This window comes from Microcaecilia unicolor, chromosome 5 (assembly GCF_901765095.1).
Source record: "Microcaecilia unicolor chromosome 5, aMicUni1.1, whole genome shotgun sequence".
Lineage (NCBI taxonomy): Eukaryota > Metazoa > Chordata > Amphibia > Gymnophiona > Siphonopidae > Microcaecilia > Microcaecilia unicolor.
This window is the reverse complement of record NC_044035.1, coordinates 321182391-321209268: the sequence shown is the minus strand read 5'-3', so window position 1 is coordinate 321209268 and position 26878 is coordinate 321182391. Positions and strand designations below refer to the sequence as shown.

General features: G+C 41.6%; 1 protein-coding gene across 2 annotated transcripts in view; it reads right to left on the bottom strand.

Moving 5' to 3' along the window:
* GPATCH1 (G-patch domain containing 1) overlaps positions 1-22824 on the bottom strand; it is an 82426-nt gene extending 59602 nt beyond the window's left edge. Inside the window, exons 1-8 of one of the 2 annotated variants that reach the window (XM_030204427.1) lie at positions 22698-22824; positions 18023-18157; positions 17634-17719; positions 16773-16933; positions 13663-13772; positions 13496-13554; positions 5476-5715; positions 2841-2988 (exon numbers count right to left, since the gene is read on the bottom strand). In XM_030204427.1, coding sequence (XP_030060287.1) covers positions 2841-2988; positions 5476-5715; positions 13496-13554; positions 13663-13772; positions 16773-16933; positions 17634-17719; positions 18023-18157; positions 22698-22773 — 1015 coding nt within the window. In that variant the 5' untranslated portion in view covers positions 22774-22824. The remainder of the gene's footprint in view (positions 1-2840; positions 2989-5475; positions 5716-13495; positions 13555-13662; positions 13773-16772; positions 16934-17633; positions 17720-18022; positions 18158-22697) is intronic. The other variant, XM_030204428.1, reaches the window with a different exon arrangement.
* Between the last annotated feature and the right edge of the window lie 4054 nt (positions 22825-26878).

Here is a 26878-nt window from a genome sequence, read left to right as displayed (position 1 = left end):
GAAAATGTAAAAAACTCAAATTAGCACTTCTCAAATGACTTTCAATATTTTTCAATTTAATGTCAACCCTCATAAAACCTTTCAAAAAAACGTTCTTAATAGTTCCATATGAAGAAAGTTTTTCACTCGGTGCATAGTTAAGATCTAGAACTTGTTGCCAGAGGATGTGGTAAAAGCAGTTAGAATAGCTAGGTTTATAAAGACATGTGAACAGATTCCTAGAGGCAAAGTCCATACACCATTATTAAGGTAGACCAGGGAAAACCACTGCTTATGCCTGGGAGTAGGTAGCATGGAATCTTGACACTTTTTTGGGATTCTGCCAGGTACTTGTGTCCAATATAAGGACTGGGTGCTTTTGCCCCTTCCCCCTGTCTTGCCACCCCTTTTCCAGCTAGCAAGAAACTTTCCCTACTGGGGGTGCAGCATTTCTCGTTATCTAAGATTTCCCATAGATTACATCTAAAAAGTGTTCACTGGAGATACCGAAGACACCTTGGGGACATTTACAACTTGGGTATTCAGGGATATAGATGTATTTTCCAAACTTTCTATTTGCCAAAGTCTTATCCTGTATCAAAGTAGATTGAACAGAGGAGAGCTATGCTTTCTATTGATGGGAAAATGTGGGATACAAATGTAACAAAATAAATAAATAAAATAAAGGAAATCCAACCTCTGGGTGCGGAATGAGATTGTGGACTACTATGCTTGCATTTTCTAAAGCAAGCAACTCAGTAGAAACATCAGTCAAATTGGTAAGGTTTATTTTTTTTTCCCCAAGGAGACTAGGATCCTCTCAATGAAAGAACATAGACGTCTTCTCCAATGCCAAACTGTCTCCCTTGGTGACTGACATAAGCTACTGCTGTGTCATTGTCGGAGAAGACCATGACTGCTTTGCCTCAAACCAAGGGCATAAACTACATCAATGCTCTCCAAATGTATCTCTTCAAAAGAAAGGAAACACACCCCTAATCCCATCTACAAAAACAGAACCACTAATTGCCCCCCCCCCCCCAACTTAATTATAACAAAAAAAAAGAAAAGAAAACTAAAAAAACTAAAACAAAAAGGTCAGGTGTGTCTGCTGTGTTCGCATAATAACCCTCGGTGATAAACACTCACACATGTCCAAAGGTCCCCTGCTCATTTCAAAAAGAACACTGACTTACAGTGGGGGAAATAAGTATTTGATCCCTTGCTGATTTTGTAAGTTTGCCCACTGACAAAGACATGAGCAGCCCATAATTGAAGGGTAGGTTATTGGTAACAGTGAGAGATAGCACATCACAAATTAAATCCGGAAAATCACATTGTGGAAAGTATATGAATTTATTTGTATTCTGCAGAGGGAAATAAGTATTTGATCCCCCACCAACCAGTAAGAGATCTGGCCCCTACAGATCAGGTAGATGCTCCAAATCAACTCGTTACCTGCATGACAGACAGCTGTCGGCAATGGTCACCTGTATGAAAGACACCTGTCCACAGACTCAGTGAATCAGTCAGACTCTAACCTCTACAAAATGGCCAAGAGCAAGGAGCTGTCTAAGGATGTCAGGGACAAGATCATACACCTGCACAAGGCTGGAATGGGCTACAAAACCATCAGTAAGACGCTGGGCGAGAAGGAGACAACTGTTGGTGCCATAGTAAGAAAATGGAAGAAGTACAAAATGACTGTCAATCGACAAAGATCTGGGGCTCCACGCAAAATCTCACCTCGTGGGGTATCCTTGATCATGAGGAAGGTTAGAAATCAGCCTACAACTACAAGGGGGGAACTTGTCAATGATCTCAAGGCAGCTGGGACCACTGTCACCACGAAAACCATTGGTAACACATTACGACATAACGGATTGCAATCCTGCAGTGCCCACAAGGTCCCCCTGCTCCGGAAGGCACATGTGACGGCCCGTCTGAAGTTTGCCAGTGAACACCTGGATGATGCCGAGAGTGATTGGGAGAAGGTGCTGTGGTCAGATGAGACAAAAATTGAGCTCTTTGGCATGAACTCAACTCGCCGTGTTTGGAGGAAGAGAAATGCTGCCTATGACCCAAAGAACACCGTCCCCACTGTCAAGCATGGAGGTGGAAATGTTATGTTTTGGGGTGTTTCTCTGCTAAGGGAACAGGACTACTTCACCGCATCAATGGGAGAATGGATGGGGCCATGTACCGTACAATTCTGAGTGACAACCTCCTTCCCTCCGCCAGGGCCTTAAAAATGGGTCGTGGCTGGGTCTTCCAGCACGACAATGACCCAAAACATACAGCCAAGGCAACAAAGGAGTGGCTCAGGAAGAAGCACATTAGGGTCATGGAGTGGCCTAGCCAGTCACCAGACCTTAATCCCATTGAAAACTTATGGAGGGAGCTGAAGCTGCGAGTTGCCAAGCGACAGCCCAGAACTCTTAATGATTTAGAGATGATCTGCAAAGAAGAGTGGACCAAAATTCCTCCTGACATGTGTGCAAACCTCATCATCAACTACAGAAGACGTCTGACCGCTGTGCTTGCCAACAAGGGTTTTGCCACCAAGTATTAGGTCTTGTTTGCCAGAGGGATCAAATACTTATTTCCCTCTGCAGAATGCAAATAAATTCATATACTTTCCACAATGTGATTTTCCGGATTTAATTTGTGATGTGCTATCTCTCACTGTTACCAATAACCTACTCTTCAATTATGGGCTGCTCATGTCTTTGTCAGTGGGCAAACTTACAAAATCAGCAAGGGATCAAATACTTATTTCCCCCACTGTACTAGACTTGGAACGCAGTGGCTGACAGTGTTATACTTTCAGAGTAATCACGTCGAATTTTCATAAATCCTACCTTTCTGGTTCCTGTATTCCTTTGGTGCTGTCCACCCAAAGAGTCCATCTCTAGGGTCTTCCTCACTTATCACAGTATCATACTTGGATAAAGAATCAGTAGAATAAATATCAGCATCCTCCTCCTCCAAAGCTCCAACACCAAAGGCCTTTGAAGAGAACATAGCATCAACCATAAATATTTAATTAAGTGTAGCCAGTCTCTTTACAGATGGAGAGGCCAGAACAGCAAGCTTACTCTTTCAAGACAAGTTTCCACAATAAGCACTGAAGCACTGTGTAGAGTTTCCTCTCCAACAGTAGAGGAGTGTGGTAGCCGTGTTAGTCCACTCTTAAGGTTATCAATAGAAATCAAACAAAATAAAACATGGAAAAGAAAATACGATGATACCTTTTTTATTGGACATAACTTAATACATTTCTTGATTAGCTTTCGAAGGTTGCCCTTCTTCCTCAGATCGGAAATAAGCAAATGTGCTAGCTGACAGTGTATATAAGTGAAAACATTCAAGCATTACTATGACAGTCTGACAGGGTGGGAGGATGGGGGTGGGTAGGAGGTATGCATGGGGACATCAAAGCATATCATTGCTATTCTAACAGGATGGGTGTGGATAGGTGAGGGGTGGGGTGATCAACAGAGACATACAGCTTTATAATGGGCTAGGAACCCCAGATCCTTGTTAAGTCCTTTCTGTTGGGTGTTAAAATATTCAATCATTCTGACTTCAAAGGTCTTACGTTCTTGTATGGTTTTAAAGTTACCTTTCAGGATTCTCACTGTGAAGTCACTGGTACAGTGTCCTGGTCCTGTAAAATGTTGACCAACAGGCGTGGGAACCCTGCTGGCACCAGTATTGTTCATATGATGTCTATGTAAATTGAATCTTGTCTTAAGCATCTGGCCTGTTTCTCCAATATAGCATCCTTTATTACATTTTTCACACTGAATGATATATACCACATTGGAAGATGAGCAAGTGAAAGATCCCTTTATGTTGAATATCTTTCCTTTGTGGATGACTTTGGGGTCCTGTGAAATATTTTGGCATAGTTTGCAACTGGATAAATTACAGGGAAGTGTGCCCTTCTGTTCCTTTTCAGTGTGTGATGGAAGTTTACTTCTGATTAGCTTGTGTTTTAAATTGGGTGGCTGTCGGAAGGCCAGTACTGGTGGGGATGGGAATATCTCTTTCAGTAATTCATCCTCCTGGAGTATAGGTTGTAGATCTCTTATGATTTTCCTCTCCAACAGCAACCGACGAATCCCCTTCTCTGTTTTTCTTATGCAAACAGGGCATTATTTTGGGGGGTTAGGAAGTTGTTAAAAGACTTTCCTTATCATGAAATATCTCCCTTAATTTTATAGATGTTATATTTTCTTGTTTTGAGATAATCATTTATCATTGTTACAACTATCTGGAGTATGCTCCTTCTCTTGATTGTTACCCGCTTAGAACTTGTTGGTTGTAGCAGGTTATAAGTCCTGAATGTAATGTAACATTGCAGCATTCAAAAAATGCTCAACTACAGCCAACTCATGCTTAAAATTTGCAGTGTTGCAATTAGCATGAGGTAGACCATCCATTAGGCTTACTTCCTTTTCTCAAACTGATTAAAGGGATTCCCTTGGTGGCCTATTGTGCTGACTTTAGGGAATATCAATTCAGAATTTTACACAGGGCTTACTTTTCTCAAGTGAGAGCACATAGAGCCAAGTTGGTTGATTCCTCCATCTGTGGGAAGTGTGGTCACGATGAGGGCACATTTCATACTTTTTGGAGCTGTCTGAAAACTCAGCTTTTTTGGACAGGCATCACTCTATACGAGTGCTTTGTTGAGCTCGCATATTCAGCAAACCTTTGAAAATATGGTTTTAGATTGTTGGGGTGGGGGGAAGACTTGGAGGTTACTGATAGAGGTTCAAAGCTATTTGTTCACAAAGCGTTCCTTGTGGGGAAAATGTATTCTCCAACAGTGGGTCCATTTGGAAGGTCCCTCATTTGGGCAATGGTGAAAACCAGTTACACTCTATTAATGTGGGAAGCCAAGGAGGCAGATCTTAATCTTAAGCAGAGAAGTTGCTTTTTGGCAGTGTAGAATACTTATATACAAGCACTATCCCCAAGAATGAGGAGTTTGATTCTGAACAGGTTACACTTATAATAATACATTAGTCTATAATTTTGGTATGTTGGGGGTGGGTGGGAGGAAATATCTGTTGGTAGAAAGGTGGACTTTCATGGTGGGAGGCTATAAGAACCCAAGCCTGTACTGGTTTGGTTTGTATGTCGATATGTCAAACATTTACTTATCCTTTGGTATATATTTTTTAAGTTTTGTAGCCATTTGGATTTTGTACTGGCTTTGTATAAAATTAATAAAATTATAAAGTAAACTTTTCAGAGGAAAAATTGGATTGGGAATATTAAAAACAAAACATTACAATAGCCTGACTAGCTAAGACAAACTCTGCTCTACCAAAGGGACTAAAACGTATAAAACAACCAGTCCCACCCCAACCATTCACTTCCTAATATAATTCATCACCACCTATTTTATCTCTGAAAGAGAAATAATTAAGTCAATAAGAACTTACATTCTACAATAATTAAATCCACAGGAAATATGTTTACCTGACCAGAGATTCCCAGCTTCCTTCCTTTATTACATCCTGTATCACGTAGAAGATTATTCATATCTTTAGACTCATTAGTGAATAGACTAATGTGTTCTGACACGCCAAATAACGCCTGGCATGGATCTAGTCCCTTGTAGCCAAGTCCACGGACATTGTCTTTAATGGTAAAGTCTATTGGCATCACATCCTTGGGAGCAAATGTCACATTTTCTGGCAGATACTCATCTTCATCATCCTTTCAAAAGGAGAAACCAGAATAAAAACCATCACTTCTTGTACCTGATAACTGCAAAACCAAATTAAACACTGCTGGGTTCAATGGACTTTGGTCTGATCCAGCATGTTCTTAAAGGTAGAAACATGATAGCAGTATAAAGTAAGAAGCATTCATTAGGAATCTAAAAAAAATAAAGTGAGTTATTCCATCTTTATTAGTGGTATTCTAGCTTTATTAGATTTCATTTCTGTTTCATTTTGCAAGAAATAATCAGTCACATACTTTTCATTTAGGATGAAGTTCCATTTTTGGCCTATTTTCCAAAGGAAAAGAAGGCTTAAGAGCTCACTGTACCCAAAGTGTCTAACAAGAGTGGGGAATTTGTTTTTCATGGACTGCAGAAACATGCACATCCTAGAAACGAAGTTCCTTTAGTTCTGGGTGAAGCTTCTTGTTTTCTAATGCTTTAGGGACTGAAATAATTGTTAGAACATCACAAGTTAAACTATATAATTTATTAGCGTATCAACTGGTATCAACTTTACTTACACAAAATCTAGCTGCTTCTACAGTGCATATCTGCTGATACTAAATTTAGATATTTTCTGTTCACATTTACAAATCTTCCAAAAGCAGAATATAAAGTAATCATGTTTGTTCATGAACACACCAGCTTCTGGAAGAACAAGTGTACAGGTCAGAAACTGTAAGCTTTTTCTGTGACAATAAAAGTAGGAACAATCAACTGATAAATGCAGCATCACATTTCACCCAGAGGGTATTTTTCATTTTATTAAATCTGTGAATCACTTTTCCAAAATCTCAAAGTGATGTACAACACACCCTGCAGTTGTTTATTGAGTAGGTAATGTATGAGGCAGAGGGGATTCAATACTTAAATCATCAAAAGTCACTAACTGCTGCATACAGCTAATCCAAAAATAAGTGGTTCTGTAAGTCTCCAATATAGTGGAGGAGAAAAAAAAAATCAAGGACAACACTGCTTACAGTATCAGTACCACATGACTATTCTATATCCTATATAATAATTCTCACCTCCAACGTTCTGTGCTTGGGACCGTGGCTCCTTGGAGGTGGTGGTCTGCTAGGCACTGACATCAGGACAGCTGATTCCAAGGCAAGGGGAGGAGTAGCCCCTGCCTCGGAATCATCTGTCACCTCCTGCGCTAAGGCCCCCTCGACCCCCCCCGGCCCGCCAAAAACCGCCCCCCGCTGCCGTTGTAGACTATCTGTGCTGACAGGGGACCCAAACCCCTGACAGCCGAAGTGCTGTAGTGCCCTTCACGTTGTTCATCTTCTCTGCAAGTTTCTCTGCGGCGGGGGCGGTTTTCGCCGGCATGGGGGGGGGGGGGGTTGTCGGAGAAATTGCCTGCCTAGGGCCCGTTTCCTTGCCTTCAGAAACGGGCCTTTTTTACTAGTCTACATATAAAAGATAGAAGACCATCACCTACCAAGAAATGCAATCGGAAGCCAGGAGAAAGAGGCAAAAAGGTAAAGAGAAAGTCCCAGTTGTACTGGGCATCACTGACTTGATTAAAAAAGAAATTTCAAGAACATGTTGATATTTATAAATTGCCTGTATATATTAAACCTTACAAGCTCCTGAAGGAAGCTCTCTTTAGCACAATACAAGTATTAAGAAGAGCACAAGCAATGAATTTGAGACATATCATGGCTTATGAGTAAGGTTCTTTCCTGTCAGGGCACATGCAAAACAAACCCATTTACAGACATTACTCCAACCAAAACTTAGGGCCCCATTTACTAAGCCCCACTGTAGGCGTGATAATGTTTTTAGTGCGCGCTAAAAATTAGCGTGTGCTACCACTAGAAATACCCATGGATGTCTCTATCGTTAGCATACACTAATTTTTAGCACATGTTAAAAACGCTAGCCCGCCTTAGTAAACAGGGCCCTTAGTAAGTTAGAACTTCAGTAATAAAGTGTCTCAACCTGTCACTATAATATGAAACATTAAATAGACCACAAATATCAGATTTCTATTATGACAAGGCAAATGTCAGATTTCAATGTAACTGCTTCTAATGCAGCAAAGAGTGCCTAGTCCCAGTGGGCTTGTTATTACTCCTGTTACTGTATTAAGAGCTAGAAATGTTAAGTAGTAGTAGTAGTAGCCACTTCACTGGATTTTATCTGCCTTTATATGCAAAGGAGGGAGGAAAATGAAGTATGGCAGAGGCATAAAGAAGGTGAGGAGGTATGTGGCATATACAGCTTAGAATAGATTTAGTCTAGGCTTATGGCCTTGATGAAATTAGTAAACCAATCAGGCTCCCATGTCCCTGGACTACACTCTACCACTCACAAAGGAATTACTTTCCCTCAACCATAGTATTTGAGAAAAGTTTCAAGATCTGTTTTCAAGTTGAACCGGTCAACAGTGGTGTACCAAGGACGGGGCGGTGGGGGCAGCCCGCCCCAGGTATCTCTCCCTCCCCCCTGACTGGTATGATGCTGCCATGAACGTTCCAAACCCTCCCCCCCCCCCCCCCCCGACTGGTGTGGTGCTGCCATGGGTGACCCGTCCCCCCGATTGGTGCGGTATCACTCTCCTTCCTTTCTTCTTTCCCCATCGCCCTCTGCAGGCCTTCAGCAGAGTCAGCTATATACACGCTGAAGCATTCTCTGTACAGCGTCCCACATATGCGGGGACAGAGAGAGGAGGGAAAGCGATGCCAGACCACAGGGAAAGGGAAAGGGGGGTGGAGAGAAGAAAGCGATGCGATGCCAGACCACAGGGGAAGGGGGAAAAGATTGGAGAGAAAAGGGAGAGAGATGCTGGAACAAAGGGGAAAGAGGAAGTGAGAGCAAGTATGAAGGGGGAAGGGGACACTGGGAAAAAGTGATGAAGTACTATGGGGCAGGGGAGAGAAGCTCATCCTTCCTCTTCCTCCCACCCCAGTGCCAGTAACATCGGAAGAGGAGAGATAGGGAGCCAGAGGGAATGATAGTGGACATGAGGAGAGAAAAAGTCAAATAAGATACTGGAAAGCAGAAGATGGATATGGATGGGGATGGGGAACAGAGAGATACATAAGAACATAAGAGTAGACATACTGGGTCAGACCAATGGTCCATCTAGCCCAGTATCCTGTTTCCAACAGTGGCCAAGTCAGGTCACAAGTACCTGACAGAACCCCAAATCATGGCAACATTCCATGAAACAAATCTCAGGACAAGCACTTGCTTCCCCATGTTTGTTTCAATAGCAGACTATGGACTTTTCCTTCAGGATCTTGTCCAAATCTTTTTTTTAAACCCAGAAATGCTTACCACTGTTATCACATCCTCTGGCAAAGAGTTCCAGAGAACTATTCGTTGAGTGAAAAAATATTTCCCATTTGTTTTAAAAGTATTTCCATGTAACTTCCTTGAGTGTCCCCTAGTTTTTGTACTTTTGGAACAAGTAAAAAAAAATCGATTTACTTCTACTCGTTCTACACCACTCAGGATTTTGTAAACCTGAATCATATCTTCCCTCATCTGTCTCTTTTCCAAGCTGAAGGGCCTTAACCTCTTTAGCCTTTCCGCATACGAGAGGAGTTCCATCCCCTTTATAATTTCCACTATATCTTTTTTGGCGACCAGAAATGAACGCAATACTCAAGGTGTGGTCGTACCATGGAGCAATATAGAGGCATTATAGTATTTTCAGTCTTATTCACCATCCCTTTACTAATAATTCCTTGCATCCTGTTTGCTTTTTTGGCCGCCACCGCACACTGATCTCACAATTTCAGAGTATTACCTACAAAGACACCTAGATCTTTTTCTTGAGTGTTGACCCCCAAGGTGGACTCTAGCATCTGGTAACTATGATTTGGATTATTCTTTCCAATGTACATCACCTTGCATTTGTCCACATTAAATTTCATCTGCCATTTGGATGCCCAGTCTTCCAATTTTCTAAGGTCTTCCTGAAATATTTCACAGTCCACACGTGTTTTAACAACCTTGAATAGTTTTGTCTCATCTGCAAATTTAATCACCTTACTCGTCATTCCGATTTCCATATCATTTATAAATATGTTATATAGCACCCTCCTCCACTGAGAAATGATCATTTAACCCTACCCTCTGTTTTCTGTCCAATAACCAATTCCTAATCCACACCAGAACATTGCCTCCTATCCCATGACTCTTTAATTTTCTCAGGCGTCTCTCATGAGGAACTTTATCAAAAGCTTTCTGAAAATCTAGATACACTACATCAACCAGCTCACCTTTATCCACAAGACGTCCCTTGGCTGAACCCATGCTGACTCTGTACCATTAAACCATATTTGTCTATATGTTCTGTAAATTTATTCATTATAATAGTTTCCACTATTTTGCCCGGCACTGACATCAGGCTTACCAGTCTGCAATTTCCCAGATCACCCCAGAGCCCTTTTTAAAAATCGGTGTCACATTGACCATCCTCCAATCTTCAGGTACTATAGATGATCTTAAAGACAAATTACATATTATTAACAGTAGATCATCAAATTCATGCTTGAGTTGTTTGAGTAACCTTGGATGTATGCCATCCGGTCCAGGTGATTTACTACTCTTTTGTCAATTTGGCTCAGTACATCTTCCGGGTTCACCGAGATTTCTTTCAGTTCCTCTGCATCGTCCTCTTGAAAACCATTTCCGGTACAGGCACATCTTTTACACCTTCTTCCTTAAAGACCGAAACAAAGAATTCATTCAGTTTCTCCGCTATGGCCTTGTCCTGAGTGCCCCTTTTGCTCCTTCATGACCTAACAGTCCCACGGATTCCCTCACAGGGTTTCTGCTTCTGATGTACCTGAAAAAGTTGTTACTGTGAGTTTTAGCCTCTGTGACAAGTTTTCATATTCTGTTTTTGCCTTTTTTATTAATGCTTTGCATCTGACTTGCCAGTGCTTATGCTGCTTCTTAATTTTTGTCATTTGGGTCCTTTTCCCATTCTTTGAAGGACAATCTTTTGGCTGTAATAGCCTTTTTCACTTCACCTTTTAACCACGCTGGCTGTCGATTTCTCTTCTTCCCTCCTTTGCAAATATGTGGAATGCATTTGGTCTGGACTTCCAAGATGGTATTTTTGAATAACATCCACGCCTAATTTAGTATTATTATTATTAGCATTTGTATAGCGCTACCAGATGCACGCAGCGCTGAACACCTGATACAAAGTGACAGTCCCTGCTCAAAAGAGCTTACAATCTAAATAATACAGACAAGACAGTTACGGGTGAGGGAAGTAATGGGTGAGAAGGGAGGAAGGGACAAGGGGAGGGCAATTGTGGCTAGGAGCTAAAAGCAGCAGTGAAAAGGTGGGTTTTCAGCATAGATTTGAAAACAGGTAGAGATGAAGCTAGACATATAGGTCCAGGAAGTCTATTCCAGGCATAAGGTGCCGCGAGAGAAAAGGAGCGAAGCCTGGAGTTAGCAGTGAAGGAGGAGGAGGACGACAAGAGAGACTTGCCCAGTGAATTAAATGCAGCTACAGTATTTCCTTTGAGGGTTCATCCCACATAGTAGCTCAAACTTTATCATGTTATGATCACCCTTTCCTAGGGGACCCAACACCACAACCTCTCGCACTAAGTCCTGAACGCTACCAAGGACCAGATCCAAAATCACTCCCCCTTTCGTCGGTTCCTGGACCAATTGCTCCAAGAAGTCGTTTATTACATCTAGAAATGTTATCTCCTTGGCACTTCCTGATGTAACATTTATCCAATCAATACTGTGGTAACTGAAATCATCATTATAGTGTTGCCAAGTTTGCCAGCTTTCTTAATCTCTGTAAACATTTCTCCATTTGTCTGTCTGTTCTGTCCCAGCGGACAGTAGTACAGCCCTACAAGAATATTCCTTTCATTCACACATGGAATTTCTATCCATAACGATTCCACACTGCTGTTTATTTATTTATTTGGTTCACTTGTATCCCACATTTTCCCAGCTTGTGCAGGCTCAATGTGGCTAACAAAGTTACAAGAAAATTACATAGTACAGCAGGATACTTTAAAAAAGTAACAAATACAATAACAAAGCAACTAAATAAGCGAATACTAAGGGAAATACAGAAGCAACAAAAGGGAAGCAGACATATGGAAAAAGCGGGTAATCTAACAAAATGGAAATTACTACTACTACTAAACATTTCTAGAGCGCTACTAGGGTTACGCAGTGCTGTACAGTTTAACAAAAGGACAGTCTCTGCTCAAAAGAGCTTACAATCTAATGGGCGAAATGTCAAGTGGGGGCAGTCTAGAAATAGGGGACTAAAGAGTATTGTGGACTTTGGGATTGGTCTGAGTCCCCTTCTCTACAGTGAACTGCACCGACCACTGGGCTACTCCAGGGACCTGCTTGCTGCTCTAATAGGACTGGCCATAACATCTAAAGGTGTCATAGAGGCTGGTATGTACTGTTCTTTCACATATTTAGGGGCTGGGGTCAGTGGGGGGTTCATGACAATCCCTCCAGTGGTCATCTGGTCATTTAGGGCACCTTTTTGTGACTCAGGCCAAGTAGAGCAAGTAGAGTGGGGGGGCCCAGGGGTGACTCAGGGCCAGATGCACTAAACTTAATGAGCCATTAACGAGCAAGTAGATTACCCTGGCATGCACTAAAGGCTTCTTCGAGCCATTTTTCGATGACGTTAGCAGCTAACGAAAACGGAATGCAGATGAGCAAATTGTGTAGAAACCGTACTGTAATGAGATTCACTACCGTTTTCCGATTGCCTTAACGCTGGAAAATCTAACGAGAAGCCTTTAGTGCATGCCAGGGTAATCTACTTGCTCGTTAATGGCTCATTAAGTTTAGTGCATCTGTCCCTGAGTCACCCCCGGGCCCCCCCCACTCTGCCGCCCCTGCCCCCCCAGTCGCTACTGCTGGTCACCTCCCTCTCCTGCACCCAGGCCGCCGGCACCACAGTCCCTTCATTTAAAAAAAAAAAAAAAAAAAAAAAAAAACTCTAAATCGGCAGCGCAGCGCCAGCAAGCAGCGCCTCGCGTCTGTGTGAAAGTGACAGATCGCCTCGGGCCTTCCCTCACTGTGCCCCATCCTCATGGAAATAGGAAGATACATCAGACTAGGGCGGGACACAATGAGGGAAGACCCAAGGTGATCTGCTGCTTTCACACAGATGCGAGGCGCTGAGCTGCTGATTTAGAGATTTTTTTTTTTTTAAATGCAGGGGGCCCGGTGGCAGACAGAAGGGGATTGTTGAGGAAGCTGAGGATAGGCAGGTGGAGACTGGGGACCGCGGTGCCGGCAGCCTGGAAGCAGGAGAGGGAGAGAGACCCCAGCGCTGAGCCCCCCTTGGATGTCTGGGCCCGGGGAATTTTGCCCCCCCCCCGCCCGGCGGCCCTGGGAGCAGGAGGGAAAGAGACCCCAGCACTGGCCCCCCCCCCCCTTGGGAGGCCTGGGTCCAGGGAATTTTGCCCCCCCTGCTCGGCGGCCCTGGTTAGGATATGAATGAATCTCCCAATCTACTAAGGAGTATTGCCAGCGGTAACTGAGGCCCTTTTTCCTCCAATAATATATCATTGTGATTGTGAATTGATTTTTGATTCTTCCTAGTGAAGAATATCTGTCATTCCACTGTTTTGTGAATTAAGAAAAGCAGAATAAAATTTGTTTTACTGTTTTGGGATCTTCCCAGGTACTTGTGACCTGGATTGGCCACTGTGGGAAACAGGATACTGGTCTTAACGGACCTTCAATCCATCCCAGTATGGCAATGCTTATATTCAGCTTATGTTTGCACATTACCTCAGATCCCTCAGAGCCTTGCGGAGGTAAAGCACATCCATATACCTTCACTCCTGGAGCTGCAGGAGAATTGAAAGATCAGTCAGCCATGAAAACATTACACTGGAAAATAATCCTTTTGGCCACCTACAAACCAAGTTAAAGCAAATAATTTTCAATGACATTACTGTTGTGAATACCAGGTTTTTGTTTGCATGGTTTTCTCTTTGTTCGAGGACCAACTCCCTGTCCTTCCTTCCATCCCATTTTTCTTAACAGCTCCACACCAATAGTTAGCCTACCAGGAAAGAACAAACCAGATTTCATTACAGAGTAATACTTTTACATTTACGACACAACTAGCCACCCGCCTGGAATTACCCCGCGGCCACTTAAAGGATCTATCCCCAGCACAGTTCAGGTCCGCCTGCACCTGCTGTTTGTGCTCAACACTAGCACCCTCCTCCCACAGACTGGGTCACAACCGCCTCTGGGCGAGTCTCCCGCTCTCAAAATATCCCTAGTGATTTCTAAGTTACTGGGGCCACACTCCCAGTGGTCCCCCAGTCCAAGAAAGCACTCACAGACCCAACACACAAGCCACCGGGATTTTTTTTTTAACAGTCCAGACAGAGAGGCAATAAACTGGAAAATCTAAAAGAAAGATTGAGTCCAGCACGATTAAAATCAAGCACTATGATCACTGGGCTGAGGGGTCATTTTAAGAGCGGTGATTGTAGCACTTGTTCCATCACCAGAGAAGGCAATGAGTTTATTAATCCAGTGGACTCTAAGAGATATTCAATCAATTCCCATACTAATTGTCATTCAGATTTCGTGATCTTTGTGTTACAATGCCCTTGTTATAAACTATATAGAGAGAAAACTACGAGGCAACTACACATTAGGTTATTAGAACATAAATCCTGCCTGAAGCGGAAACAGCCAGGGTCCCCGCTAGTAGCACATTGTAATACCATCAAACATGAATTTACACAATTTCACTGCTTTGTAATCGATCAAATTAAGGCTCATATCAGAGGAGGTGATAGAGCAAAACACCTCCTACAATTAGAGCAGCGCTGGATCTTTAAGTTAAAATCCTTAGAACCTAGAGGTCTTAACAACACGATTCAATGGGCAACATTTTTTTAGCACTAGCTCTTTAAATCGTTCCACCAATAACATGTGAGGTGCATTAATAAGCATCAATAAAAGAAGGTGCCATTTTGCAAAAGATGTATGGAGCACAGCAAAGAGAAGTCAAGCTGAAAAAACAGTAAGTTTGTGCTACACATTTGTATAAGGGGATGATACCAGGACTGTTTAGAAAGTTTAACATGCTAAAGAATCAGCGATGTTGAGATTAGAACCGGAGGATGGCATTTTTCAGTGTTTTTTTTCTTTTTACAGAGATCAGCATAAGCGTGAGATCAATTCCCTTGATAAAGCCAAATATGGCGAAACGGGACCCCGTCGGAAAACTATGCGAAGTGCCTTATGCTTAAATATTGAATATAAAGAAATAGCATTAACATTTGCATAATATATTCAAAAAGTATATTCCAATCAGGAGGTTTTTCAGCCAATGAAGATTCCACCCCGTGAATAAGAATGCAATAATTTTCTGTACTGGGGATACAGAGACTTTTCCTCCATTACACAGAGATAATTGTTACTACGTTTCTGCAACCACTATTGAGTATTAAGTGAGTCTTTAAAAATTTAACAATGAACAAAAAATGTGCAATCAACAAACAATAACAGATAACTGTTAATATGGATCAATTATAACACTAACATTTGCTTACTTCTTAAAAAGTACCTGGGGAGATCAGGACATATGGCTGATCATCAGTTAACAAACATAACTGTTTTTTTTACAGGGTTTCCGCAAAGAGCTCTCTCTATCTCTCTCTTCTCCTGGGCTGAAATGGAAGCAACAGCCAGCAACTGCTGGGTAATTTCAAACTCCAGGCCAATCAGAGCCCAGAACAACAACATTTGAAAGTACACTCTAAAGGTTACTTCCTATCTGAAAAGAAAAGGTTACTTCCTATCTGAAAAGAAAGAAGTCATTTCTCTGTAACAGCTTTAAAGCAAAGAAACACCACCTGCTGGCCAAATAGAAGACATGCACTTCAAGACATGATTAAGGCATGAAAAATATCCAATACATTTTACAGGCTTAAAACACACAGTTTCTTCACATGTAGTCAGCAAGGAATGTCTGCAAATTTTATGGAGAAGTGATCATAGCCCTTTACACTATCCCCTGGATTTTTAATAGGTTATTGGGCACAGATCCCAGAACTGCATGTAAACTGGTCAATTAGGCGCCAACAATCTATTGGAGTTAACAAGCACTTAGTTGGCAGTAATTAGGAGTTATGCACAGATCTACCCTAGGACCCAACATGGCACCTACATTTCAGAGCACGCAATTCCAAGGAGAGGTGTTCCTAGAATTTAGGCACAATGTTATAGAATACCCGCATTTGCATGCCAAACTGCCATCAGTTGGGAGCGAGCATTTATACCGGCCTTTGGTAGGCGTAAGTGCTTGTACCCAAAGTTAAGCACAAAGGGCTAGACTCTATATATCACACCTAAAAAGTAGAAACGGAAAAGAAATACTCCTAGGTGTATATAAAGCATGCCTAAATGTAGGCGCAGTTTACATAATATCCCTAGTGTCTGTCCTCGCAACTAAATCATCACAAGCAGTTACACCAAGTAAAACATTGTAAATGCCAACATCTAAATTAGGCATGGACTGGGTGTATTCTATAACAATGCACATAGCTTTTTTAGACACACCCACAACCCACCCATTCCACGCCCATGGTCACACCCCTTTTCAGCTATGCGCCTTAGAATTTATGCGCTTTACTTTACAGACTATGCTTAGGTAATTATTGTGTGTGAAAATTCTAATTGCAATTAGTGTCTAATTGCTTAATTGGCAGTTGGTTTGTCAGCTAATTAAGCTGTGCACACAAATCCAGAATACGACCAGATTTGCGTGTGCAACACACGTCGCACTATATAGAATCCGGGAGAAAATGTGAACTAAGCTGGTATTCTATAAAGAATGGTCCACACAGAGTGACCTTTACAGAATACTAGCTCAGCGCGGATTATCCCTGTACCTAACTTTGGACACCATTTACTGAATCTAGCTCTATATTATTCAAGTATAATATTGAAAGACAGACATGCATATATATCTGCATTAATTAGGTCAATGCCATCCTCTTAACACAGTGTTTAAAAAAAACAAAAAAAAACAACACACTTTGCTGGTGCAATTAAATCTTCCAGGATGGAAGCTCCAGGAATGGGGGCAGTCACTGCTGCTAGCAATTTAGCTTTTTCTTTTATTCGGTCTTTGGTTTTTGATGCAAAGTCATCTGTAGTCATAATTTCCTTGGGTGCTATCCCATGTTCACCAAGATCCTGAAAAAAAATATCAAAAAACTCATTTGAATAAATACCAATTTTAAACTGGATTAGAAAATAAAATTCTAACAGCACATATAAGTAAGTGTATATTCAATCTATGTAACTGTAATTGAGAATGGAAAATATCATGTAGATAAGGTTCCCATAGTTCTCTATTCAAATAAACAGTCTCCAAAAGCAGTTATTCATAGTAAGGAATACTTGCCTCCATTTGTTTCTACAGTTCCAGTACTGTCCTCTCGTTCATTAACAGCAGAGGCCAGCAACTCCATTTTTAAGAGAAGCAGGTCTGGTTTTCATGATAACCAAAAGATGCACTGTAACCAGGCTCTTATATTAAAGGTAATGCTAATATAATACAATGGCAAGAGGAAGCAAATGCTTCAGTAAAAATAGACACTTGCTTCCTTTTGTCATTGTAGGGCACCATTGTTGATATGCTCTAAATCATACCTGTTTGCAGCTTTGGCAGACCAGATTTGCCCATATCTAAATCTAGAGAAAGTGGCCAGGAGCTGCCTTGCCATAAAGGAAAAAAAAAACTCACCACACAGTTGGATGGACAAATACAGGGGTATGAAGAAAAAGAAAGCTAATCAATGGCAATTTCTACTGGTATATGAAAAAAATGCATTAGATGACAGAACTCCTCTCTTTGACTTTAGAAGTTGTGGGTAGTACTTAGGAAACTTACCTCTTCATCCATAAAGTCTTCTGGCCTGAGGACCTGCCTGTCTGCCCTCCCCTGACGTGATGATACAAAAGTAGACGGTGTCCATCCTAGAGGGGACCCCCCCACCCAAGAAGACATTTAAGTTAGAGCTCAAAATGCTAATGTCAAACAGAAACTAATGACAAATCCACTAAAGAGTTTCAAGGTGAGTTGAACAGGTATTGTAGGCTACTGGATAAAAGCCTGGGCAACAATTCCAAAAGTAATATCTGCTGTTTAACTGTAAGAAACTTTATTGTTACATTAGAGCAAAGCTTCTTCTTCTGGTCATCCCAGTTATGACAGTTTGCACACGCAGCTGATATACCAGAATTTTGGGTTTGAAGAAAGAAGTACAGAAGCTAACATACCTTCCTTAGAACCAACAGTGTTAAAGTACCCTGCAGAAAAGCCGCCAGTGAATGCTCCATGAAAACGTTTGTACCTTCCCTTCTCATCCTTGACTGATTGTTCTTGAACAGGAATTGGTTTCTTAACTTGCTCTCCTAAAAAGAAATAAAATAGTCAGGTATGCACAGAAAAACACATGTCATCTTTATCAAATTGTTGTGACTAAAAGTCCTTCACTCATTAAAGTACCCTTTCAACATCTCTTGGGCTCAGTTCAGTAAATCAAAAAAATATTAGTTGAGGCCATGATCGGGACCTAAGTTCCTAAATCTTTGAAAACAAACATCAGTCAGCTTGTGAAAATTATTTTTTCAATGGTGTTACCAAATCACTTACCACCCGATATTCAATGGGAGTTGCTGATATTCAGTGGGAGTTGTGTTGGCCAGTCAGTGGCTGATGCATAACTCTTCCATATATGTTTAAAAATTATATAAATAATATTGAGCTCTTTAAATCAATAACAACCAGATTTTATCTGTATAATTATAGGCTAAGTTAGGGAGGTGGCCCTTGATATTATCCATTTAGCAACAATATACAGCCACTAAGTGCATAAGTTATCTAAATAATTTAGGCCGGCTGAATTGCAGGTGCAAACTAAGCAGACATGCACTACACTCATATTCAGCACCACTAATTATTTTTATTTTATTTATGACATTTATATCCCACATTATCACAGCAACCTGAGTCACATAGCAGCACTTAATTTCTTTTGCTAACCATGCCAACCAAAAGTCCAACCCTTAGATTGAAAGCCTTCTTCAGCAAGGAAAGCACCTACTGAACGTAGTTTACTTTATGCTTGGGATTTGAAAAGGTACGTAATTAAACCTAAAATCCAAGGATTGCCATACTGGGTCAGACCTATGGTCCATCTGGCCTGCATCCGCTTTGATTGTTTCAGAGAAAGGCAATATACTAAGCATTAATAAATTATAAAAGATATCCTGCTTCCAACAGTGATCAACCCAACTCAGTCACTTCAGGCATGAGAGACAGGCTAAATCAATACCGAGCTTTGGCACACTGCATACATGAACATGCAGTTTTTATTATTTCCCTAGGAAAATCAGAACTAAAATTCAAACTCAATGGAATAAAACACGGCAAAATTTAACTTTTACAAGACAGGCTTATTAAAACTAAAGGGGTAATTCTGTACAGGTTGCCTAAAGTTAGGTACCTAACATATGTGTGCTAAGCACAATTTCTATAATGGCAATTACATACATCATTGCTATTATAGAATGCTAGCATAAGTCCGCATTTACGTGCTTAACTTTAGGTGTGACCACTTATGCCATATCAAAGGCTGGTTTAAATGCTTGCATGCATATAACAGTTTTCTATAATCATAAGTGCTGGACATGCCCCTGACCCACCCATACCCCTCCCACATCCACACCCTCTAGCAGTTATAAGGTTATAGAATTCTACGTACAGTTACACTGTACTCAGTAACTGCAAATAAGTGCCAATTAGCTTCAATTAACGCCACGTAGCGCTTAATTTATCAAGTTACACACAACTGGCACTATTCTATATCCTGCACGAATATGATTATAGAATAAGGGAGTAAAATGACTGTGGAGTTTGTGTATTTGTATTGACCCCTCTTTTCCCATAACTTTAAAATCCTTAGAATAAAGTTGAACCAAACTTGCTACAGTTACTAACATACCATTATTAGGTCCCACTGAATGAAGTTAAGCACTGTGGTAAAAGAGCATGCATGAATGTTGTAACAAGTTAACAACTAGTTGTTTGTGTGGACAGAAGTTTGTGGGGAGGGAGGAAGAGGTTATCTGACTTTTTTCTGGGAGGCAAAAATTTGTACTTCTCCTATACTGTATGATGTCATACTTACCACTGGTTCAATTCTGTGAAACTAATGAAGATTCAAAACAATCAAAGAATCAATTTTTAAAGGACTCTTAATGTTTCCAGAATTGTGCACCACTTCTAATGTTAAACAAGCCAGCTATCAGTAAATGAGACATCTTCCAACTCAAAAGGGGCAGCTATGAATATTATATCTAACTAGTAAAAAAAAGGCCCGTTTCTGGAGCCAATGAAACGGGCGCTAGCAAGGCTTTCCTCTGGCCCCCCCACCCAACGCACCTTCGTTGTTAGTGACGGCATTGCGCCGCCGTGGCCGCCGTGTGACTGTGGCCCTCCCACCCAATGCACCTTCGTCGTCAGTGGGTGGCCCATTGCACCGCCCTGGCTGCCCTCGATGTGAGTGAATTGCTCCGCCCTCAACGTCATAACATTTGACGCGAGGGCGGGGCCCAGAGACTGTGATTTTCTTGGCTTCAGAGCTTCGAACTTACGAACCTTGGCTTCAGTGATGTCAGACAATAGAACGTTGAGGGTGAGTTTTATATATATAGATACTGATTGTGAAAATACTCTGGAGGACTTGCTTAGTTGTTAAGAGCATGGGATTGGGAAACCCAGACTTGCCAAGCCTCCAACATCATCTCCCACACTCCTGCTGGGGAGCCAAGAACTCCCACTCAGCAGCCTTCCCCCCTATCAGCAGCAGGAGATGCATTAATAAGACGTCAACTCCTGTTGGACCGGTCTCGCGATAACAGCTGCCAAATCTCACAGCACTTATCACAAAACTGGTTCAGTGGAAGCAGGAAATTATATTTTATTAAGGCATTTCCTGCTGCCAGCGTGGGAGGCCATGCTGCAGAACCGAGATGTGCCAGGGGGGTTCAGCCAAGAAACGGTGGAGGTGGGGCTGGGGCAAGTCATAAAATCCCCCTCAGCAGCTCTGGATGCCACTTTTCACTCCAATTCTCCTTGTGATCTTGTATAAGTCATTTTCCCTTTCATTGCCACAGGTACAAACATGGGCTCCAATTTACTAAGGACCAGATGCTCAGAAGCAAATGCAGGCACTAGAGGCCATTAGCACCGGACTACTGCCCGAATTAGTGAGCACAGAATGCTCAGAGGCTCTAGCATGGGAAACTACAAGCGTAGCAAAGATTAGCGCAAATAGCATGCTAATGTCATTTCCTACTTCCTCCCAATGCCCAGAGAACAGCACACAAAACAAAGCCGCCCTTACTGCTGAAAAAAAAATAACGCCAGCTCAGAACAGGTGTTATGGTGTTTGAAGAGAGGATTTCTCCTGATTCGCGCTTTAAAAAAATCGGTCGTTTTTTCTTTAATTTAAAACTAGAAGGAAGCTCATGCAAGACCCTAAGCACCAGCAGTGAGAAACAAGTGTGAGTCTGAGCAAACCCAAAAATGAAAGCATACACTGGTGCCTGTTTCCTGCGTTTAAATAAAAGCCTTCCAAAGAAAAAAAATTTGCAAAGCTAATATTTAAAGGTGCAGAAAATAGACACCAAAGTGTGGTTCACATTCAGATTTGCTTGGCACATGTGCACAGGAGCTGGTCTTACCGCAAAACTCTTCTGCGCATGCACCAAGCACATCCCCTCACTTTGCTTTCACTTTAACAGAACACAAATATGATTTGCATACCATTTCCTTTGAGCATTGGTGAGCTCATTTTCTGCGCTGCTCTGGTGGTATAATATCTGCGCTATTGGCTCACCGCAGGAGTTCTGAGCATCATAAGACCTTAAGAGTAGGCACACTGGGTCAGACCAATGGTCCATCTAGCCCAGTATCCTGTTTTCAACAGTGGCCAATCCAGGTCACAAGTACCTGGCAGAAACCTAATTAGTAACAACGTTGCATGCTACCAACCCCCCGGGGCAAGCAGTGGCTTCCCCCATATCCATTTCAAAAACAGACCTATGGCCTTTTTCTCCATGAACATGTCCAAATCTTTTTTAAAAACCCAGATACGGTAACCACTATTACCACATCCTCTGGCAAAGTGTCCCAGCGCTTAACTACTCTTCGAGTGAAAAAAAAAATAGTTTAAAAAGTACTTCCAGTAATTTCATTGAGTGCCCCGTAGTTTTTGTACTTTTTGAGAGAGATAAATCGATTCACTTTTACCCATTCTACACCACTCAGGATTTTATAGTCATTAATCACATCCCCCAGGGCATACATATTTTCCCCATAAAAACAGAATGTTATAAAGCCTTTAGCAAATAGATTCTCCAGACTGTAAGCCTGTAAGAGACAATAGTCAGTTGGTGGATTTTAAGAGCCCTCACTCACACTTCTAACACCTGCCCTGTGAAATTACTCTGAAGCAAAGCTTAATTTAGCCTGTTTCTCAGAGCACATTGAGTATGGAAAACACAGGTGCAGTCACGTATTTTTATTTAATACAATTTTCACGACCGCCAATTCCATACGATGGAATTCAGTAATGCAGCGGTCGGACATCTAGCACATGAGATATAATCACTTTCCTTATAATCCACACATTCCCGAACTTATTCCCGGAAGATTCTAGGGTAAATGGCGGCTACACCGCACAATTCACCAGCAGAGATTCAGTGATACAGCCAGAGGACCTTTTTGGACAGGAAAGACAGCAGGCAGAGCACCCAGGGCCAGATATGCCAACTTTTTATTTCTTAGTCACCCAATAGGGAAATTACTTTAGCACACATAGCCAACAAAGCAACAATAAGAGCCCAACAGCACCCTTTCGAGCTCCATGCTAAACCACCAACTCACCCTCCGCTAGCGGTTCCAGGGGAGTCCCATAGCTGACGAAATCCTCTTCATCGCTGTCACTTTCTAGAGCGGCCATTGTTTTTCTTAGCTATGGTGGCCGCTTTAGCCCAAACTGATTCCGCTCGCGAATTGTCCGTATCCCGGGCCCCAATTCCTCACCGTGCTAGAGGCGCTCTTACAGCCAGAGAAAAAGTCTGACGTAAACTGAATACCGGGCTCCGCTTCTTCCTCTATTATTCATCTTCTTGAATGAATACAGTAATTTAGAATCAATATTCCTTTTTATCTTTCTAAACATTCCAAGTTTAATTTAGTTTATTTTATGGATGTAGGAGGAGCCTAATGGCCTGAGAACCTGGGAAAATGGGTTTCATTCCCACTGCAACTCCTTGTGTCCCTGGACCCTGGGCAAGTCACTTACCCCCCGCCCATTGCCCAGGTACAAAAAAAAACACTAGCGACAGGAAAAGTATCTATCTATAATATGTAAACCACTTACATTGTACAATAGGAAGTGGCTCAATCCTCCTTTTTCTGGAGCCATATGGTAACCCTAGGAAGGTGGTATATTATTATTTGTTTCATTTGTATCCCACATTTTCCCACCTATTTGCAGGCTCAATGTGGCTTACATGGTACTGTAATGGCGTTCGCCAGTTGCGGTTTGAACAAATACAAGGTGTTATTGTGGTAAAAGAAGGTTCCCGTTTGGTGTGGACGAGTGGCCTAGTGGTTAGGGTGGTGGACTTTGGTCCTGAGGAACTGAGTTCAATTCCCACTTCAGGCACAGGCAGCTTCTTGTGACTCTGGACAAGTCACTTAACCCTCCATTGCCCTATTGGGGGGGGGAAGTTAGGGAGGGGGGATGAGGGTTATGGCGTGTGTCCGTTACAGCCTTTGGTTTTGCAGTGACCTAGGAACTTAGGTTTTTATGTTGGGACGGTGGGGTATGCCTTTTTGAACAGGTTTGTTTTTAGTTCTTTCCAGAAACTTAGGTGGTCTTACATTGTTTTTACTATCTTTGGCAGTGCGTGTGCGCTTAAGTAAGAAAAGCTGGATGCATAAGTTGATTTGTATTTTAGTCCTTTACTACTTGGGTAGTGGAGATTTAGGTAAGTTCATGCTGATCTTGTTGTATTTCTGGTTGGTAGGTCTATGAGGTCTGTCATGTATCCCAGGGCTTCGCCATAGATAATTTTATGAACCATGGTGCAGATTTTAAAAGCAATGTGTTCTTTGATTGGGAGTTTTTCTCAGAGGGGTTTGGCGCTATCATAACGTGTTTTTCCAAATATAAGCCTGGCTGCTGTGTCCTGGGCGGTCTGGAGTTTCTTTATAATTTATTCTTTGCATCCCGCATAAATTCCATTGCAGTAATATGCTTGGCTTAGTACCATTTATTGTATCAGGTTACGAAATATAGCCCTCAGGAAGAATGGTTTCATGCGTTTCCACATTGAGTGAAACATTTTCTTTATGGTAGACTTCGCTTGATTCTCTAGAGTGAGGTTTCGGTCGACTGTTACTCCGAGAATTTTTAGGTTGTCTGAGATGGGAAGGGTGTGGCCTGGGATGCTTAGGTTTTTGGGCTTGTATGTGTTGTATCGGGAGGAGATGATGAGACAGTGTGTTTTTTCTGTGTTGAGTTTTAGTTGGAATGCATTTGCCCATGAGTTCATGATGTTCAAGCTGAGCTTGATTTTGTTGTTGATTTCTGACAGATCTTGTTTGTAAATAGTAGTAGTAGTAGTATGGGATATATATTGTGACGTCGTCAGCATATATGAATGGGCTGAGGCCTTGAGTGGATAGGGCCTTGGCTAGTGGGGTCATCGTGAGCTTGAAAAGGATTGGTGATAATAGTGATCCTTGTGGTACTCCACAATTTGGTTTCCACGGTGATGATAAGTTTGTGCTAGAATTCACTTGATATGTTCTGTTGATTAGGAAGCCCTTGATCCATTTGAGTGTGTTTCCGCCAATTCCAAACCAGTCTAGGAGTCTTAGTAATATATTATGGTTGACTATGTCGAACGCACTGGACATGTTGAATTGGAGAAGTATGCTTTTTCCTGCTTGAATTTGGTTAGGAGAGTAAGTAGTACTGTTTCGGTACTGTGTAGGGGGCGGAATCCTGATTGAGATTCGTGTAGTATTGTGAATTTGTTTATATAATCGTTTAATTGTTTGGCTACCAAACCTTCAATTAGTTTGCCTACCAGTGGGATAGATGCTACTGGTCGGTAGTTGGTAATGTCATTTGTTTTTTTCTTGGTGTCTTTTGGAATTGGGGTGAGTAGAATGTTGCCCTTTTTCTTTTGGGAAAATACCTTGTTGAAGCATGAAATTTAAGTGGGATGTGAGGTCTGTTATGAAGCAGTGGGGAGTGGATTTTATTAGGTAGTTAGGGCAGGTATCCAATTGACAGTGACTGTTGGAATATCTGTTAATCCCTTGGGTGACAGTGTCAACGGTAAGAGCAAAATTTGTCCAGGTTCGGTCTGCTGGGTGTTCACCAGGGGTAGGGTCCAGACCATTTATGAAGTTTTTGGTGTCCGTACTGTCCTGAGGTAGAGTTTTGCGTAGGTTTACTATTTTTTCGTTGAAGTATTTAGCAAGGTTGCCTGCAGTTAACTGTTGGTTCTGTCTCTCCAGATGTCCACATGCACCCTGACTACCCTCACATGCCAATGCACACTGCCCTCACATATGTGGGACTAGGTGCAATCTGGATCTGCTGGATCAAATCAAATCAATTCTTGTATACCGCTAAAATCCCCTTTTCAGGATTCAGTGTGGTTTACATTTATGGGTGTGACAAGGTAAAGAAAGAGAAATAAAGTAAGTACATACGTCAATAGAGCTTAATCAGGCAAACTGATAGATAAAAAATATGGAGGATGACATCATAGCAGTTCTGGTAAGTATCATGCGACCTATATGTAAGGCACTCTGCTAAGCCCCCCCAAAAAAACTGCTTCCACAATTGAGCAAAACTTCAAATAACTTTGCATCAGAAATTATATCTATACTAATCATAACTATATTACAAATTGCCTGTATATGTTTGAAATATAACTAAAAATATTAAAAACTTACCGCTCTTCAAGCTAATCAATGCACTCTCTGATCCCATTGGGCATTTATACAATACATGCAAATCCCTCTCATAAGTATTCATTGTGTATAACACAATGCTACCTTAGGTTAATTTCAATAAATAGTTGCATCAAATCTATATAATATACTCAACAACTGTTACAATTATATCAATCTTTATTACATATTTAAATATCATAAATCTAACAATTATTGTCTAAAATTCCCAATATATCCAATCATTCATCCACTCACACAATCTTAAATCCCTAAAATCATTAACATTAATACACCATTGCAGTACCTGGAATAATTGTGTCACTCATAATGATATGAGTGACACAATTATTCCGGGTACTGCAATGGTGTATTAATTAATCAAATTCATTTTAACTCACAACTACTTCCGCTTTAACAATGATATCTATCTACAAATAATGGGCACTGCGATGGGCACCAGGACAGCACCCCAATATGCCAACCTTTTTATGGCTGAGCTGGAAGAGACATTTCTGAATACACACCAGACCAAACCTAAAATACTACCGGTACATCGATGACATTTTTATGATTTGGACAGAGGGTGAAGAAACTTCAATACATACCATCCTACAATCAGATTCAAAATTGACTACTCCACAGAAAAAGTCAATTTTTTGGACACCACGGTCTAAATCAGTGATGGCTGTATACAAACATCTATATACAAGAAACCCACAGACAGATGCAGCTACCTCCACAACTCCAGCTTCCATCCTTCACATACAAAAAGATCCATCATTTACAGCCAAGCCACAAGATACCACCGTATCTGCTCTGACCCAGGGGACAGAGACAGACACCTTAAAAGCCTGACTGCATCCTTCAAACAGAAAGGCTACAACCCCAAAATAATCTCCAAGAATATTGCCTCCTCCCTCAAAACACCCAGGGAGAATCTGCTACAGTACAAGGAGAAAAATTCCACAGACAGAATCCTCCTTGTAGTGGCATACAATCCAGAGCTGGAAAAACTGAGGAAAATCATAAGAGATCTACAACCTATACTCCAGGAGGATGAATTACTGAAAGAGATATTCCCA